Source organism: Salmo salar, chromosome 14, assembly GCF_965601325.2.
Source record: "Salmo salar chromosome 14, fSalSal1, whole genome shotgun sequence".
Lineage (NCBI taxonomy): Eukaryota > Metazoa > Chordata > Actinopteri > Salmoniformes > Salmonidae > Salmo > Salmo salar.
In genome coordinates, this window is record NC_138304.1 from 103,108,598 (window position 1) to 103,126,722 (window position 18,125).

Below are 18,125 nucleotides of genomic sequence, written 5' to 3' on the forward strand. Positions count from 1 at the left end.
ATAAGCTTGGCAGATTTAGTCACTGGGATTTTGCCCATTCTTCAAGGCAAAACTGCTCCAGCTCCTTCGAGTTGGATGGGTTCCGCTGGTGTACAGCAATCTCATACCTCAGATTCTCAATTGGATTGAGGTCTGGGCTTTGACTAGGCCATTCCAAGACATTTAAATGTTTCCCCTTAAACCACTCGAGTGTTGCTTTAGCAGAATGCTTAGGGTCATTGCCCTGCTGGAAGGTAAACCTCCGTCCCAGTCTCAACTCTCTGCAAGACTGAAACAGGTTTCCCTCAAGAATTTCCCTGTATTTAGCGCCATCCATCATTCCCTCAATTCTGACCAGTTTCCCAGTCCCTGGGATGGTGTCCTCAGGGTAATGAGAGGTGTTGGGTTTACACAAAAGAACTGTCAATCTCCCTCGGCCTGGGGCTCCTTCCAAGATCTCACCTCGTGGAGTTGCAATGATCATGAGAACGGTGAGGAATCAGCCCAGAACTACACGGGAGGATCTTGTCAATGATCTCAAGGCAGCTGGGACCATAGTCACCAAGAAAACAATTGGTAACACACTACACCGTGAAGGACTGAAATCCTGCAGCGCCTGCAAGGTCCCCCTGCTCAAGAAAGCACATATACATGCCCGTCTGAAGTTTGCCAATGAACATCTGAATGATTCAGAGGACAACTGGTGAAAGTGTTGTGGTCAGATGAGACCAAAATGGAGCTCTTTGGCATCCACTCAACTCGCCGTGTTTGGAGGAGGAGGAATGCTGCCTATGACCCCAAGAACACCATCCCCACCGTCAAACATGGAGGTGGAAACATTATGCTTTGGGGGTGTTTTTCTGCTAAGGGGACAGGACAACTTCACCGCATCAAAGGGACGATGGACGGGGCCATGTGCCGTCAAATCTTGGGTGAGAACCTCCTTCCCTAAGCCAGGGCATTGAAAATGGGTCGTGGATGGGTATTCCAGCATGACAATGATCCAAAACACACGGCCAAGGCAACAAAGGAGTGGCTCAAGAAGAAGCACATTAAGGTCCTGGAGTGGCCTAGCCTGTCTCCAGACCTTAATCCCATAGAAAATCTGTGGAGGGAGCTGACGGTTCGAGTTTCCAAACGTCAGCCTCGAAACCTTAATGACTTGGAGAAGATCTGCAAAGAGGAGTGGGACAAATCCCTCCTGAGATGTGTGCAAACCTGGTGGCCAACTACAAGAAACGTCTGACTTCTGTGATTGCCAACAAGGGTTTTGCCACCAAGTACTAAGTCATGTTTTGCAGAGGGGTCAAATACTTATTTCCCTCATTAAAATGGAAATCAATTTATAACATTTTTGACATGCATTTTTCTGGATTTCTTTGTTGTTATTCTGTCTCTCACTGTTCAAATAAACCTACCATTAAAATTATAGACAGATCATTTCTTTGTCAGTGGGCAAATGCACAAAATCAGCAGGGGATCAAATACTTTTCCCCCCACTGTATACTGAGATCATGTGACAGATCATGTGAAACTTAGATTGCACACAGGTGGACTTTATTTAACTAATTGTGTGACTTTTGAAGGTAATTGGTTGCTGCAGATTTTATTTAGGGGCTTTATAGCAAAGGAGGTGAATACATATGTACGCACCACTTTTCTGTTTACATTTGTTTTTTATTAACCTCTATGGGCTAGGTGGGGCGTCCCACCTACTCAACAGCCAGTTGAATCCTGTGGCGCGTTATTCAAATCCTTAGATATGCTATTACTTCAATTTTTCAAAAATATGACTATTTTACACCATTTTAAAGATAAGACTCTCGTTAATCTAACCACACTGTCCGATTTCAAAAAGTCTTTACAACGAAAGCAAAACATTAGATTATGTCAGCAGAGTACCGAGCCAGAAATAATCAGACACCCATTTTTCAAGCTAGCATATAATGTCACATAAACCCAAACCACAGCTAAATGTAGCACTAACCTTTGATGATCTTCATCAGATGACAACCCTAGGACATTATGTTATACAATACATGCATGTTTTGTTCAATCAAGGTCATATTTATATCAAAAAACTGCTTTTTACATTAGCATGTGACTAGCATGTGACTAGCATTCCCACCGAACACTGCCGGTGAATTTACTAAATTACTCACGATAAACGTTCACAAAAAGCATAACAATTATTTTAAGAATTATAGATACAGAACTCCTCTATGCACTCGATATGTCCGATTTTAAAATAGCTTTTCGGTGAAAGCACATTTTGCAATATTCTCAGTAGATAGCCCGGCATCACAGGGCTAGCTATTTAGACACCCAGCAGGTTTAGCACTCATCAAAGTCAGATTTACTATAAGAAAAATGTTCTTACCTTTGTTGTCTTCGTCAGAATGCACTCCCAGGACTTCTACTTCAATAACAAATTTTGGTTAGGTCCAAAATAATCCATCGTTATATCCAAACAGCGGCGTTTTGTTTGTGCGTTCTAGACACTATCCTAAAGGCTAAATAAGGGTGACGAGCATGGCGCAATTCGTGACAAAAGAATTCTAAATATTCCATTACCGTACTTCGAAGCATGTCAACCGCTGTTTAAAATTAATTTTTATGCCATTTTTCTCATAAAAAAGCGATAATATTCCGACCGGGAATCTGCGTTTAGATAAACAGACAAAGGAAAACAAAGCATTCGGTCGAAGCGGGCACGCGCCTAAGCCCATAGTACTCTGAGTGGCCACTTGCCAAAAGCGATAAAGTGTTTCAGCCAGAGCCTGCCTCGATATCGTTCAACATTTTCCCGGGCTCTGAGACCCTATGGAAGACGTAGGAAGTGTCACGTTATTGCACAGATCCTGAGTCTTCAATAAAAAGAGCCAAGATGAAACACTACTTCTCAGACAGGTCACTTCCTGCTTGAAATCTTCTCAGGTTTTGGCCTGCCATAGGAGTTCTGTTATACTCACAGACACCATTCAAACAGTTTTAGAAACTTTAGGGTGTTTTCTATCCAAAGCCAATAATTATATGCATATTCTAGTTACTGCGCAGGAGTAGTAACCAGATTAAATCGGGTACGTTTTTTATCCAGCCGTGTCAATACTGCCCCTATCCCTAACAGGTTAAGTTATTTTTTTCATTTCACTTCACCGATTTTTACTATTTTGTGTTTGTCCATTACATGAAATCCAAATTAAACATATATTTAAATTGCAGGTTGTAATGCAACAAAATAGGAAAAACGCCAAGGGGGATGAATACTTTTGCAAGGCACTGTAAATTAATCAATTCTTATTAGCACATGTAGGACAATATGCAGGTGTGTGTGCATGGACTTTGCAGATGTATTTCTCACATGTGCAGCACATAGTATTTGTTTTACAGTCTTTCTTTGGTGGGCAGAATTGGCATCTCCTCCTCTTGCCTGCCCCAGCTGCAGCCTCAGGTGGATCAGGACAAGATTCAGCCCCCTGAACAGCTTTCACAAGCACTGCAGAGGCTGCTGTGCAGGGGAGGTGCTCCCAACTTTGAATGTGTGGGGTTACAAGTGACTTTCCCAGCTGCTCCAGGAACACCCACCTCTTGTTCCGCTTATCAGGCATCCAGGTAGGGTTGATCTTGTTCCATATCACAAAGGCGTTGTATGAGGACACATCAATGATGTTATGGAAGGTGACCAGGGGCCAGCAGGCAGTCATCCTCCTGCAGCTGTAAGTTCCAATCACCTTGTCCAGGTTGTCCATGCCTCCTTTGTTGTGGTTGTAGTCCAGGATGATGGCTGGCATCCTGTCCTCACGATCACTGATCACAGCCGTTTTGTGCAGTGTGCTCAGGAACCACATTCTTGTTCCTCTTTGGGAGGTAAGAAACTAGAGTGGTGGTGGGGGTGAAGGCAAACTTTGATGAGAAGGTCTCTCTCCCCCTTGTTGTGAGGAGTGCAGGGGGGAGCTCAGGCTTGTTCTTTCTAACTGTGCCAACCATGGTGATCTTCCTCTTCAGGTGCTGCTGGCTGAGTTCAGTCAGTAGCACACATCATTTCAATTTCTCATTGTGTTTATGTATGTGTGTCATTGTGGTTTTTGTTGTGTGTATATTATTTTATAACTGCCGGGTAAAAAATGACCGTAAGACAATCTTTGTACCCTGCTGGTATACAGCTTTCATGGAAATATGCACAAAGGCGATGTTTCACTTTTTCTAATGTTGGGGTCACTTTAGGAAAAGTCATCAAATTTCAAGTGAAAAAATATCATTTAGGGGGTTTTCTCTGCTGTTAAACATAATGGCGGTGTCATTTTTTTTTACCCTTAAGACAACACAAGGGTTAAACAAAGTTATACAACACCCAATGCCCTGGTGTGAAAAAGTAATTGCCTCCTTACACTCAATAACTGGTTGTGTCACCTTTAGCTGCAACGACTCCAACCAACCACTTCCTGTAGTTGTTGATCAGTCTCTCACGTCGCTGTGGAGGAATTCTGACCCACTCTTCCATGCGGAACTGCTTTAACTCAGTGACATTTGTGGGTTTTCAAGCATGAACTGCTCATTTCAAGTCCTGCCACAACATCTCAATTGGGATTAGGTCTGGACTTTGACCAGGCCATTCCAAATTTGTTGCTTTTTAGCCATTTTCATATAGACCTGATTGTGTATTTTGGAGCATTGTCTTACTGCAGGACCCAGCTGCACTTCAGCTTCAGCTCAAAGACGGATGGCCTGACATTCACCTGTAGAATTCTCTGATACAGAGCAGAATTCATGGTTCCTTACTATTAAGGCAAGTCGTCCAGATCCTGAGGCAGAAAAGCATCCCCAAACCATCACACTACCACCACCATGCTGGACCACTGGTATGAGGTTCTTACTGTGGAATGCAGAGTTTTCATTTTCACCAGTCATAATGGGACCCCAAGTCATTAAATGAATAAGTAGGTTTTTGTTGTTGTTATTCGTTCACTCAGGTTCCCTTTATCTAATATTAGGTTTTGGTTGATGATCTGATTTACATTCAGTATCAAAAATATGCAAAAATAGAGAAAATCATAAAACGGGAGGGCAAATATTCTTTTCACGGCATTGTAAGGTTTTTAGGGTGCCATTTTGGGATGGATGCACCCTCTCTGTCTTGCAGGACAGGTTTCTTCATGTTCTATTCTTTAACATGACTCTGTGGTTCTTGTGTAAACAGCATGGTGATTTTGTGTGTGTTGTTCAAACGGCTATGTGTCATCCAGCAATTGGAGCCCCCCCCCCCCCAAAAAAAAGTGTTTGTATATGAATATTGTATTTATTTTTTCTAAATAAAATTCCTGAATCGTTACACTAAATGTTGTTATCTTACTTACATTAATTAGGATTTCGGAAGATTTCAACATCAATTGTGTGTGTGTGTGTGTGTTTGTGTGTGTCGCAGTAACTATCATTTTCTGTCACACTTGAAATGCCTTTAAAATATCCCAGTGTAATGCCTCTGAGTGATGTTAGCACACAAAGGTCTGACAGGACTACTAGCGAGTTACCACACACACACACACCCCCACACACACACACACAGCAGTCACTCTCACCTCTTGTGCTCTGGCAACCCAATGGTGGAACAAGCTCCCTCACGACGCCAGGACAGCGGAGTCAATCACCACCTTCCGGAGACACCTGAAACCCCACCTCTTTAAGGAATACCTAGGATAGGATAAAGTTATCCTTCTAACCCCCCCCCCCCCTTACCTCCCCCCCAAATAAGATATAGATGTACTACTGTAAAGTGGTTGGTCCACTGGATATCATAAGGTGAATGTACCAATTTGTAAGTCGCTCTGGATAAGAGCGTCTGCTAAATGAGGTAAATGTAAATGTACTACTACTGTTGCTGATGCTGCTACTACTACTGTAAGTCGCTCTGGATAAGAGCGTCTGCTAAATGACGTAAATGTAAATGTAAAATAACAGTGTAAGACATGGAAGAGCACAAGATGACTAAATGGTCAGAGAGAAATGGGAGTCAAACTAAAATTATGTTCTTGTCATAAGGAACAGGAAATGTAGTCTATACATTTGATATTTTGCATTTTTTTACTCTAATTAATAAACTCAACCAGAATAATAATTCATAAAATGAACCCAAAGAAGAAAAGAAAAAACAGACACGCACATGTTTGAAATACATAAGGTATATTTGTCATCGATTCGGGTCAAAACAGGAAGAAACATGACAATCTTTGCTGGAGGTTTTCATGCAACAGAAAAAAATAAAGAAATAGGAGGTTTTTATTGATCCAACTGAAGGTACCAGTTTTAGAGGCAGTGAGAATAGAAGAGGGGTAGGTGGGGCGCTATAGAAGAGGGGTAGGTAGTACGATATAGAAGAGGGGTAGGTAGGATGGTATAGAAGAGGGGTAGGTGGGATGCTATAGAAGAGGGGTAGGTAGGACGGTATAGAAGAGGGGTAGGTAGTACGATATAGAGAGGGGTAGGTGGGACGGTATAGAAGAGGGGTAGGTAGGACGGTATAGAAGAGGGGTAGGTGGGACGCTATAGAAGAGGGGTAGGTAGGACGGTATAGAAGAGGGGTAGGTGGGGCGCTATAGAAGAGGGGTAGGTGGGACGCTATAGAAGAGGGGTAGGTAGGACGGTATAGAAGAGGGGTAGGTGGGACGGTATAGAAGAGGGGTAGGTGGGACGGTATAGAAGAGGGGTAGGTAGGATGGTATAGAAGAGGGGTAGGTAGGACGGTATAGAAGAGGGGTAGGTAGGACGGTATAGAAGAGGGGTAGGTAGTACGATATAGAGAGGGGTAGGTGGGACGGTATAGAAGAGGGGTAGGTAGGACGGTATAGAAGAGGGGTAGGTAGGATGCTATAGAATAGGGGTAGGTAGGACGGTATAGAAGAGGGGTAGGTGGGACGCTATAGAAGAGGGGTAGGTAGGACGGTATAGAAGAGGGATGGTGGGACGGTATAGAAGAGGGGTAGGTAGGACGGTATAGAAGAGGGGTAGGTAGTACGATATAGAGAGGGGTAGGTGGGACGCTATAGAAGAGGGGTAGGTAGGACGGTATAGAAGAGGGGTAGGTAGGACGGTATAGAAGAGGGGTAGATAGGACGGTATAGAAGAGGGGTAGGTAGGACGGTATAGAAGAGGGGTAGGTAGGACGGTATAGAAGAGGGGTAGGTAGGACGGTATAGAAGAGGGGTAGGTGGGACGGAATAGAAGAGGGGTAGGTGGGACAGTATAGAAGAGGGGTAGGTGGGATGGTATAGAAGAGGGGTAGGTAGGACAGTATAGAAGAGGGGTAGGTGGGACGGTATAGAAGAGGGGTAGGTGGGATGGTATAGAAGAGGGGTATAGAAGAGGGGTAGGTGGGACGGTATAGAAGAGGGGTAGGTAAGACGGTATAGAAGAGGGGTAGGTAGGACGGTATAGAAGAGGGGTAGGTGGGACAGTATAGAAGAGGGGTAGGTGGGACGGTATAGAAGAGGGGTAGGTAGGATGGTATAGAAGAGGGGTATAGAAGAGGGGTAGGTGGGACGGTATAGAAGAGGGGTAGGTAAGACGGTATAGAAGAGGGGTAGGTAGGACGGTATAGAAGAGGGGTAGGTGGGACGGTATAGAAGAGGGGTAGGTGGGACGGTATAGAAGAGGGGTAGGTGGGACGGTATAGAGAGGGGTAGGTAGGACGGTATAGAAGAGGGGTAGGTGGGATGGAATAGGGTTGCAAAATTCTGGTAACTTTTCCAAAATGTCCAGATTTCTCCAGAAATCCCAGTTGGAAAAATTCCTGGAATCAGCAGGAAATCTGAGAATCTTCCTACTGAGATTTCTGTAAAACCTGTCAAATAATTTAGCAGCGGTATAGCAGCGACGGTTCCTCATTCAACCACCAGGGGGCAGTGACACTGGGAGCCCATTAGCAGAGGTGCATTGCAGTATACATTCTGAAGTGTGCACTCGTCTAGAGCCCTATGGGGCCTTGGTCAAAAGTAGTGCACTATATAGGGAATAGGGTGTCATTTGGGACACATATCTTGGTGATCAGTGTCTTAAAACAACTCCTCTACCTACTGCCTGTTGGCTAAGTACACATAGGAAGATAACACAAACGCATTGGGATTGAGAATGATAATGAAGCCCTTAGTGTGTTCTCTAAGTCTAGGAGACGAGGGAGGGAAGGAGGGAAGGGGTCTGTTTTAAAGTGGCACACACGGACACACAAACACACACACACACGAGTGTGCAAAGACGGGACATGCGTCTTCTGTGTGTGGTCTGGTAGACTACAGTAAGAGTGGTCTGGTAGACTACAGTAAGAGTGGTCTGGTAGATTACAGTAAGCGTGGTCTGGTAGACTACAGTAAGCGTGGTCTGGTAGACTACAGTAAGAGTGGTCTGGTAGATTACAGTAAGCGTGGTCTGGTAGACTACAGTAAGCGTGGTCTGGTAGACTACAGTAAGAGTGGTCTGGTAGATTACAGTAAGTGTGGTCTGGTAGACTACAGTAAGAGTGGTCTGGTAGACTACAGTAAGCGTGGTCTGGTAGATTACAGTAAGAGTGGTCTGGTAGACTACAATAAGAGTGGTCTGGTAGACTACAGTAAGCGTGGTCTGGTAGATTACAGTAAGAGTGGTCTGGTAGATTACAGTAAGAGTGGTCTGGTAGACTACAGTAAGAGTGGTCTGGTAGACTACAGTAAGCGTGGTCTGGTAGATTACAGTAAGAGTGGTCTGGTAGACTACAGTAAGCGTGGTCTGGTAGATTACAGTAAGAGTGGTCTGGTAGATTACAGTAAGCGTGGTCTGGTAGATTACAGTAAGCGTGGTCTGGTAGATTACAGTAAGCGTGGTCTGGTAGACTACAGTAAGCGTGGTCTGGTAGACTACAGTAAGCGTGGTCTGGTAGATTACAGTAAGAGTACTGCTGAAGAGAGAAAAACTACAAATCTTACTTTCTGTGTTTTTTTTGTGTGTACCATGCAGTGTGGTTTGTGACAATGTGACGACTGTACTTTACTGCTCAGTGATGTAATAAAGTGTTTAAATAAATACCTTTTAAATACTTATATTACATGTTAATAAACAACATTATTGATTAGGCTGTTACGTTAGCCTGGACATACAAACTGTACACATGCATACTGTACACACATGCACACACACACACTCAGACATACACACACATACATGCATGCATGCATACACTCGTGGTGGCTCAAATGATATGATTTACTGCTACCGGTTTCGTTGCTCAAATGCATTATGGAATCAAATGTTCAAATTTTCCCAGTTTTCCCTTCCATGCCGAGTTTTAAAATCTCAACATTCCATCTTGGACAGATATAAGAGACGGTCTCCAAAGACAAGTCATTATCCAAGTATCTTTCTATTTCTCTCTCTCTTTCTTTCTTTCTTTCGATTCTTCTCCAGTATTGGGTTACGATGGTCTTCGATGGCAAATCGAAAATAAAACCACAATAATTAAAATAAAATCAATATAAGTAAACAACATGAGGAAAACAATATTATGTAATCAAATAATAATAATCAATAATATTAAGCCCAAATGGTATCTTCAACAGCTTTCTTTTCCACAGTGAAAGATCATATAGCAGGAAAATTCCCAACTCCTTTCCCTTCCCTGTCTCATATTCCCTCTACGGAAAACCGCTACGGAATTCCCATATCGGATCAGCAGAGCAAGCACAGCTACATAATACTGACTCCTGAATGCAACAAGAGTTTAAAAAAAAAGACAGATATACTTGGCTATTCATTTTGTATGATGTCATAGATATATGCATTCTATATACACATAAACATGTAAGAGAATTGTAGAAGCTGTGCCTTGATTGGAGGAGAAACAGAATCTATTGAACAGAATAATTAGAACACAGAGGGCCATGCATGGTTCTCAGGATGGAATGTTCCCTTAATTCTCTTCCCCCCAAAAAATTCCCGACTTTGTAAAAAAAAATGGTCGACGGACTTCCTGGCGTTGTGAGGCAGCAGAATTCAGCAGAATCCGGAGAGAGACGGGAAAACACACCGGACAACGAAATGCCTTGGCAACGCCTTGTTTTTTGAAGTCTCAGTTGTCGTATTATCTTCTTAATAATAATCTATGCATGTCCCTTCTTTCGTTTATATATATATTTTTTAAAATAAAATTAGAATGATTTTAGTTTTATCTCATTTTAAAACTCTTCTTCCAACTTGTACAACAAAAAGATATGAGAGACGAGAACCATGATGCACTGATTTGAGCGTTTCCATAGCAACCGGGGTGGACGTGGCAGACCAGGTGGGCGGGATTAGAACTGGGAGGCGGAGCTGGGGTCACACTGGAGTAGCCGCACGATGGAGGGATCACTTTTGGCACCTTTAATGAACTCCTCCAGAGACAGTTTACCTGGGTGGGGGGGGGGGGGGGGGGGGTAGAGAGAGAGACACAGAGAGAGAGACGGAGAGAGAGAGAGACACACAGAGAGACAGGGAGAGAGAGAGACAGAGACAGAGAGAGAGAGAGACAGGGAGAGAGAGAGAGAGAGACAGAGACAGAGAGAGACAGAGAGAGAGAGACAGGGAGAGAGCGAGAGAGAGAGAGAAAGGAAAAGAGATGCAGGGAGGGGAATATTAAAAGGGCACAGAGAGAAGAGAAAGAGAAAGTGGGAGAACAAGAATAGAGAGAGAGTGAAAGAGAAACATTAGGTTCACTATGGGAAGAACTGAAATACTCATACAAATACTGTTCAGACGCACTCAAAACTATAATCTGACAGTGACCCCTCCCCCTTCATTTGTCCCTCCCTTCTCTTGTCTCTCCCTACCTTCCCTCCCTCCTCCCTCCCTTCCCCTCTCTCTCACCATCGTTGTTGAGGTCCATCTGTCTGAAGATCTTGTCTGTTCTCTTCTCCGGCGTGGACTCATCCTCCGGCATCTTCATCACAGACGACACCATCTTATAAATGGCCTGAGGGAGAGAGAGGGAGAGAGAGGGAGAGAAAGGGAGAGAGACAGAGAGAAAGAATGTAAAGAAAGAATTGTAAGATTTCTTGAACTGCCTGTTGAGGAGAGAATCTGCATTTTGTTAGGAGTAAATATAGACAGTAGATCTAGCTCCAGATTATGTCCTGGTCTGTCATAATATAATAGAGACAGTAGATATATCTCCAGATTATGTCCTGGTCTGTCATAATATAATAGAGACAGTAGATATATCTCCAGATTATGTCCTGCTCTCTCATAATATAAGAGAGTAAGAACAGAGCGATAGGATGGATGGTTTAAAGGGAAGAGGGAGTGACAGCAGATAACAGAGGGGGAAATCCACTTGAGTCATTGCTGTAGGCTGAAGAGAGCAAAACTTTCTGTATCGATCTCATCCGTCCTCTATCTACATATCACAAGATCCCCTGAGAGTAGTAAAGTGTATCCCAAATGGCACCCTACTCCCTATATAGTATACTACTTTAGACCAGAGCCCTATTCTCTATATATAGTACACTAATTTAGACCAGAGCCCTATTCTCTATATATAGTACACTACTTTAGACCAGAGGCCTACTCCCTATATAGTATACTACTTTAAAGCAGAGGCCTATTCCCTATATAGTGCACTACTTTTGACCAGAGGCCTATTCCCTATATAGTGCACTACTTTAAAACAGAGCCATATTCCCTATATAGTGCACTACTTTTGACCAGAGCCCTATATAGTGCACTACTTTAGACCAGGGCCCTATGCCCTATATAGTGCACTACTTTTGACCAGAGCCCTATGGGCCTTAAATAGGGAATATGGTGCAATTTTGGGATGCAGTCTCTCCTGCAAGAGCTACAGTGCATGCAGTGTTTTGGTCCAGCCCAGCACTAACATGCCTGATTCAGCTACGTAGTTGCTCTCCCCTGCCCCGTAGGCTAACACAGAAAAGCATAACTAATAATGGGTTGCACGTTTCGTCAAAATATTGTTTTTAAACGTTCGTTTTAGGACTGATGCACCACTGGGTATTCGGCTTAGTGCATTATTAATGTGAGCTATAGAAGACTTATTCTAAAGTGCATTCATGTGGAAGGATTTCAAAAAGGAGGCAAATAATTAATAGGAAAACCTTTTGTCAAGGTTGAGAGGACTACATTTATAATTGCTCGCAATTTTCTATGAACTTTGCTAGCTAACGTTAGCATTGCTAGCTATTTCTTATGAACTTTGCTAGCTAACGTTAGCATTGCTAGCTATTTTTTATACACTTTGCTAGCTAACGTTAGCATTGCTAGCTATTTTTTATAAATTTGTAAGTCGCTCTGGATAAAAGCGTCTGCTAAATGACGTAAATGTAAATGATAAACTTTGCTAGCTAACGTTAGCATTGCTAGCTATTTCTTATGAACTTTGCTAGCTAATGTTAGCATTGCTAGCTATTTGTTATGAACTTTGCAAGCTAACGTTAGCATTGCTAGCTATTTTGTATGAACTTTGCTAGCTCTTGACCACATGATCACATTGCCATCTGTCTAAAGTACATTTTACAACATCATAATGATCTTTAATGATGGCAAAGTTGTTTCCTACAAAATGACTTGCCTACTTTAGCAATGTAAACGTATTTCCAGGCCACTATAGTGTAATTTTGACGAGACAGTCATTAGCCGCCATTCAGAATGACTGGGCACCAGTCACCTTTAGGAGGCGTTTTTCTACCTGGAATCAGCAGTTAAAACAATAACAAAGCAGCCACACTCCACTTATTTGTTAAATACAGTGGCTTGCGAAAGTATTCACCCCCCTTGGCATTTTTCCTATTTTGTTGCCTTACAACCTGGAATTAAAAATGATTATTTGGGGGGTGTGTATCATTTGATTTACACAACATGCATATCACTTTGAAGATGCAAAATATGTTTTATTGTGAAACAAACAAGAAATGAGACAAAAAAACTGAAAACTTGAGTGTGCATAACGATTCACCCCCCCAAAGTCAATACTTTGTAGAGCCACCTTTTGCAGCAATTACAGCTGCAAGTCTCTTGGGGTATGTCTCTATAAGCTTGGCACATCTAGCTACTGGGATTTTTGCCCATTCGTCAAAGCAAAACTGCTCCAGCTCCTTCAAGTTGGATGGGTTCCGCTTGTGTACAGCAATCTTTAAGTCATACCACAGACTCTCAATTGGATTGAGGTCTGGGCTTTGACTAGGCCATTCCAAGACATTTAAATGTTTCCACTTAAACCACTCAAGTGTTGCTTTAGCAGCATGCTTAGAGTCATTGTACTGCTGGAAGGTGAACCTCCGTCCCAGTCTCAAATCTCTGGAAGACTGAAACAGGTTTCCCTCAAGCATTTCCATGTATTTAGTGCCATCCATCATTCCTTCAATTCTGACCAGTTTCCTAGTCCCTGCCAATGAAAAACATACCCACAGCATGATGCTGCCACCACCACCATGCTTCACTGTGGGGATGGGGTTCTCAGGGTGATAAGAGGTGTTGGGTTGGTGCCAGATATAGCGTTTTCCTTGATGGCCAAAAAGCTAAATTTTTGTCTCATCTGACCAGAGTACCTTCTTCCATATGTTTGGGGAGTCTCCCACATGCCTTTTGGCGAACACTAAACGTGTTTGTTTCTTTTTTTCTTTAACCTGTTATGGCTAGGGGGCAGTATTTTCACGGCTGGATAAAAAACGTACCCGATTTAATCTGGTTACCACTCCTACCCAGTAACTAGAATATGCATATACTTATTACATATGGATAGAAAACACCCTAAAGTTTCTAAAACTGTTTGAATGGTGTCTGTGAGTATAACAGAACTCATTTGGCAGGCAAAAACCTGACAAGGTTTCAAGCAGGAAGTGGCCTGTCTGACAAGGTGTCGTTCTTCTTGTCTCTGTTTATTGAAGAGTGAGGATCTTAGCTGTCCCGTGACACTTCCTACGGCTGCCATAGGATCTCAGAAGGCGGTAAAAAGCTGAATCGTGGCTTTGCAGGCTCTGGCTGAAAAAAAGTAGCGCGTTTGGGTAGTGGCTGGTTACAGTACTGTGAGACTCAGGCTCGTGCCCGCGTCGACCGAAAGCTTTGTTTACTTTCCTCTGTTTAGCTAAAAGGAGATTCCCGGTCGGAATATTATCGCTTTTTTACGAGAAAAATGGCATAAAAATGGATTTTAAACAGCGGTTGACATGCTTCGAAGTACGGTAATGGAATATTTAGATTTTTTTTGTCACAAATTGCGCCATGCGCACGACCCTGATTTACCATTTCAGATAGTGTCTGGGACGCACGAACAAAACGCCGCTATTCGGATATAACGATGGATTATTTTGGACCAAACCAACATTTGTTATTGAAGTAGCAGTCCTGGGAGTGCATTCTGACGAAGACAACAAAAGGTAATCAAACTTTTATAATAGTAAACCTGATATTGGTGAGTGCTAAACTTGCTGGGTGTCTAAATAGCTAGCCCGTGATGCCTGGGCTATGTAAGCTATTTTAAAATCGGACATATCGAGTGCATAGAGGAGTTCTGTATCTATAATTCTTAAAATAATTGTTATGCTTTTTGTGAACGTTTATCGTGAGTAATTTAGTAAATTCTTAGTGAATTCGCCGGAAGTTTGCGGGGGGTATGCTAGTTCTGAACGTCACATGCTAATGTAAAAAGCTGTTTTTTGATATAAATATGAACTTGATTGAACAAAACATGCATGTATTGTATAACATAATGTCCTAGGGTTGTCATCTGATGAAGATCATCAAAGGTTAGTGCTGCATTTAGCTGTCTTCTGGGTTTTTGTGACATTATATGCTAGCTTGAAAAATGGGTGTCTGATTATTTCTGGCTTGGTACTCTGCTGACATAATCTAATGTTTTGCTTTCGTTGTAAAGACTTTTTGAAATCGGATAGTGTGGTTAGATAAAGGAGAGTCTTATCTTTAAAATGCTGTGAAATAGTCATATGTTTGAAAAATTGAAGTTTTTGTATTTTTGAGGAATTTGTAATTCGCGCCACGCCTATCATTGGATATTGGAGCAGGTGTTCCGCTAGCGGAACGTCTAGATGTAAGATTAAGCAATGGCTTTTTTCTGGCCACTCTTCCATAAACCCCAGCTCTGTGGAGTGTACGGCTTAAAGTGGTCCTATGGACAGATACTCCAATCTCCGCTGTGGAGCTTTGCAGCTCCTTCAGGGTTATCTTTGGTCTCTTTGTTGCCTCTCTGATTAATGCCTTCCTTGCCTGGTCCGTGAGTTTTGGTGGGCGGCCCTCTCTTGGCAGGTTTGTTGTGGTGCCATATTCTTTACATTTTTTAATAAAGGATTTAATGGTGCTCCGTGGGATGTTCAAAGTTTCAGATATTTTTTTATAACCCAACCCTGATCTATACTTCTACACAACTTTGTCCCTGACCTGTTTGGAGAGCTCCTTGGTCTTCATGGTGCCGCTTCCTTGGTGGTGCCCCTTGTTTAGTGGTGTTGTAGACTCTGGGGCCTTTCAGAACAGGTGTATATATACTGAGATTATGTGACACTTAGATTACACACAGGTTGACTTTACTTAACTAATTATGTGACTTCTGAAGGTAATTGGTTGCACCAGATCTTATTTAGGGACTTCATAGCAAAGGGGGTGAAAACATGCACGCACCACTTTTCCGTTTAGTTATTTTTTGGAATTTTTTGAAACAAGTAATTTTTTTAATTTCACTTCACCAATTTGGACTATTTTGTGTTTGTCCATTACATGAAATCCAAATAAAATCCATTTAAATTACAGGTTGTAATGCAACAAAATAGGAAAAACGCCAAGGGGAATGAATACATTTGCAAGGCTCTGGTGCTGGGAGAAACGTAACCACTTTCAAATTTGTAGACAGAGCTATGAATGCAAGGACTGACCATCCAAGATATCAATATGATGATAGTTTTAACCATATTTTGTGGCTATGTAGTGTTTGTTTCCATTTACTTTGTTTACAAACACTGAAGCAAAACAAGCTTATATTTTGGTTTCTAATGGGATATACCCATGAGGCATTTTATAAGTTATATTTTTCAAGAATCAATGGGTACATATCATTAATTTATAAATCAAAACATTTATGTAGCAACTGCTGACTTCCCCTTTAAGAACGTTCATAATAATGGTATGACTCGACCGAGTGACGGAGGGGTGCAACCCATGAATAATAACTATAATAATTTGAATGTTGTTACATTTACATTTTAGTCATTTAGCAGACGCTCTTATCCAGAGCGACTTACAAATTGGTGCATTCACCTATAATATCCAGTGGAACAACCACTTTACAATAGTGCATCTAAATCTTTTAAGGGGGGGGGTTAGAAGGATTACTTTATCCTATCCCAGGTATTCCTTGAAGAGGTGGGGTTTCAGGTGTCTCCGGAAGGTGGTGATTGACTCCGCTGTCCTGGCGTCGTGAGGGAGCTTGTTCCACCATTACAACAGCGTAGCACCTGAAGCAATATCATATTACCTTTAAGAAATGAGTGTTTGGTTGAGTTTCTTTTGTCCAACAAGGACATTTCACACGTGGCAAACTGAAATACCAGACTCTTGAAAGATGAATGCCACAGCTAAGGTGTCACATCCTGATCCTAGTAAGATGTCATTTTCTATAGTAGAGTAGGTCAGGGCGTGACAGGGGGTGTTTTTCTATGTTTTCTATTTCTATGTTTAAGTTCTAGTTTTTCTATTTCTATGTTGGGATTGTTTGGGTTGATCTCTAATTGGAGGCAGCTGATCCTCGTTGCCTCTGATTAGAGATCATATTTAAGTAGGGGGTTTTTCTTCCTGGGTTTTTGTGGGTAGTTGTTTTCTGTTTAGTGTATGTTCACCTGACGGAACAGGTTTCGGTCGTTTTGTTGTTTTGTTCTAGTATATTCATTAAAAGTAAATATGAGCACTCTACACGCTGTGCCTTGGTCCCCTTTATACGACCCACGTTACATAAGGGCCATTGTTGTTCGTTCCAGGTATTTTCAAGTCCAACATTTATTACATTCAGTTGTAAGGATGTTCTCAAATCTGACTGCGTCTTTTCCGCAATAACCAGTTGCTGGGAAAATGACCAGATGTGATATGGATTAGGGAGACATTAGCTGTTGTCTACGTCAGAGTGAAGTGTGGTAGGGACAGAGGAGGCCAAGCTTTTGTGACGCACAATCAAACACTCATTATTTTCACAACTCTGTTCACAAGGATGTCCTAATAATGTTTACAGGGTAACTCCCTTCTTCCTCTGTCTTTATCTGTCCCTCTCGTCCCTCTCTATCTTCACCCCTCATCCAACTCTCACAAATCTATATCTCTCCATCCCTCCACACTTAGTGATAATAGTGTGGCCTCTCCTCTCCTCTCTCTTATCTCATCCTCTTCTCCTCACACTCTTCTCTCCTCTGCCTGTCTCATTCCTCTCCTCCCCTCCGTCTCTCATTCAGCAGAGCATAACCAGGGGATAATCCCAGTATTCTGCACACTGAGGGATAAACCCTGGTTAAATTTAACTCGCTAATCCTGGGGCACACAGTGCATGTAGCCATCCATGTTGTCAGAACAATACAGAACCCTCGTCCGTCTGTCTCTCGCTGTCTGTCTCTCTCTTTTTCTCTGTCTGTCTTTTTCTCTCTTACTCGCTCCTTACTCGCTCCTTACTCGCTCCTTCGGCTAAACATGGTGAATAACTGACACCAAATATTAAAGTCCATTCCTATCTAACCTCTTTACTGGCCAGCTAAAATACAAGCACACTGTCAACATGCCTGCAAAGGTATATTACTGGAAACGTTCTAAATTTGCCAATAAACTACCAGAATGTTGGTAAAGTTCAAAGACATTTTAGTGGCCCTTTTGGGTACTTCAGCTGATCACTGTCTGTACTAATCACTGGCCCTTCGTGTGGCCTTATCACATGTAAAATATATGAACAAATTAAAATATTACATAAAATAGAAATAGAAAGCTGTAAAACATTATCTTAAATATAAACCATCAACCTAGTGAATACCATTAGTGTTTAATATGAGGGTTTCAGCGTGAAATATCCTTAATATTTTGTGTTTTATTTTACTGTGTCAATATGTATTTGTCAATGTTTCGGTGTCAAAATGGTCGCAGTTGTGAATAGAGTA

At 42.2% G+C, this 18,125-nt stretch overlaps 2 protein-coding genes across 2 annotated transcripts in view; one reads left to right on the forward strand and one right to left on the reverse strand.

Annotated features, from left to right (window-relative positions):
- LOC106570707 (uncharacterized) overlaps nucleotides 1-1,408 on the forward strand; it is a 9,544-nt gene extending 8,136 nt beyond the window's left edge. The window contains exon 5 of the mRNA XM_014143182.3: nucleotides 1-1,408. This exon is cut by the window's left edge and continues 2,648 nt beyond it. The gene's annotated coding sequence lies outside the window, so the exon portion shown is untranslated.
- A 4,729-nt stretch (nucleotides 1,409-6,137) lies between these two features.
- Nucleotides 6,138-18,125, reverse strand: part of LOC106570710 (hippocalcin-like protein 1) — an 83,115-nt gene continuing 71,127 nt past the window's right edge. The window contains exons 4-5 of the mRNA XM_045695061.2: nucleotides 10,843-10,948; nucleotides 6,138-10,387 (exon numbers count right to left, since the gene is read on the reverse strand). Coding sequence (XP_045551017.1) covers nucleotides 10,290-10,387; nucleotides 10,843-10,948 — 204 coding nt within the window. The 3' untranslated portion in view covers nucleotides 6,138-10,289. The remainder of the gene's footprint in view (nucleotides 10,388-10,842; nucleotides 10,949-18,125) is intronic.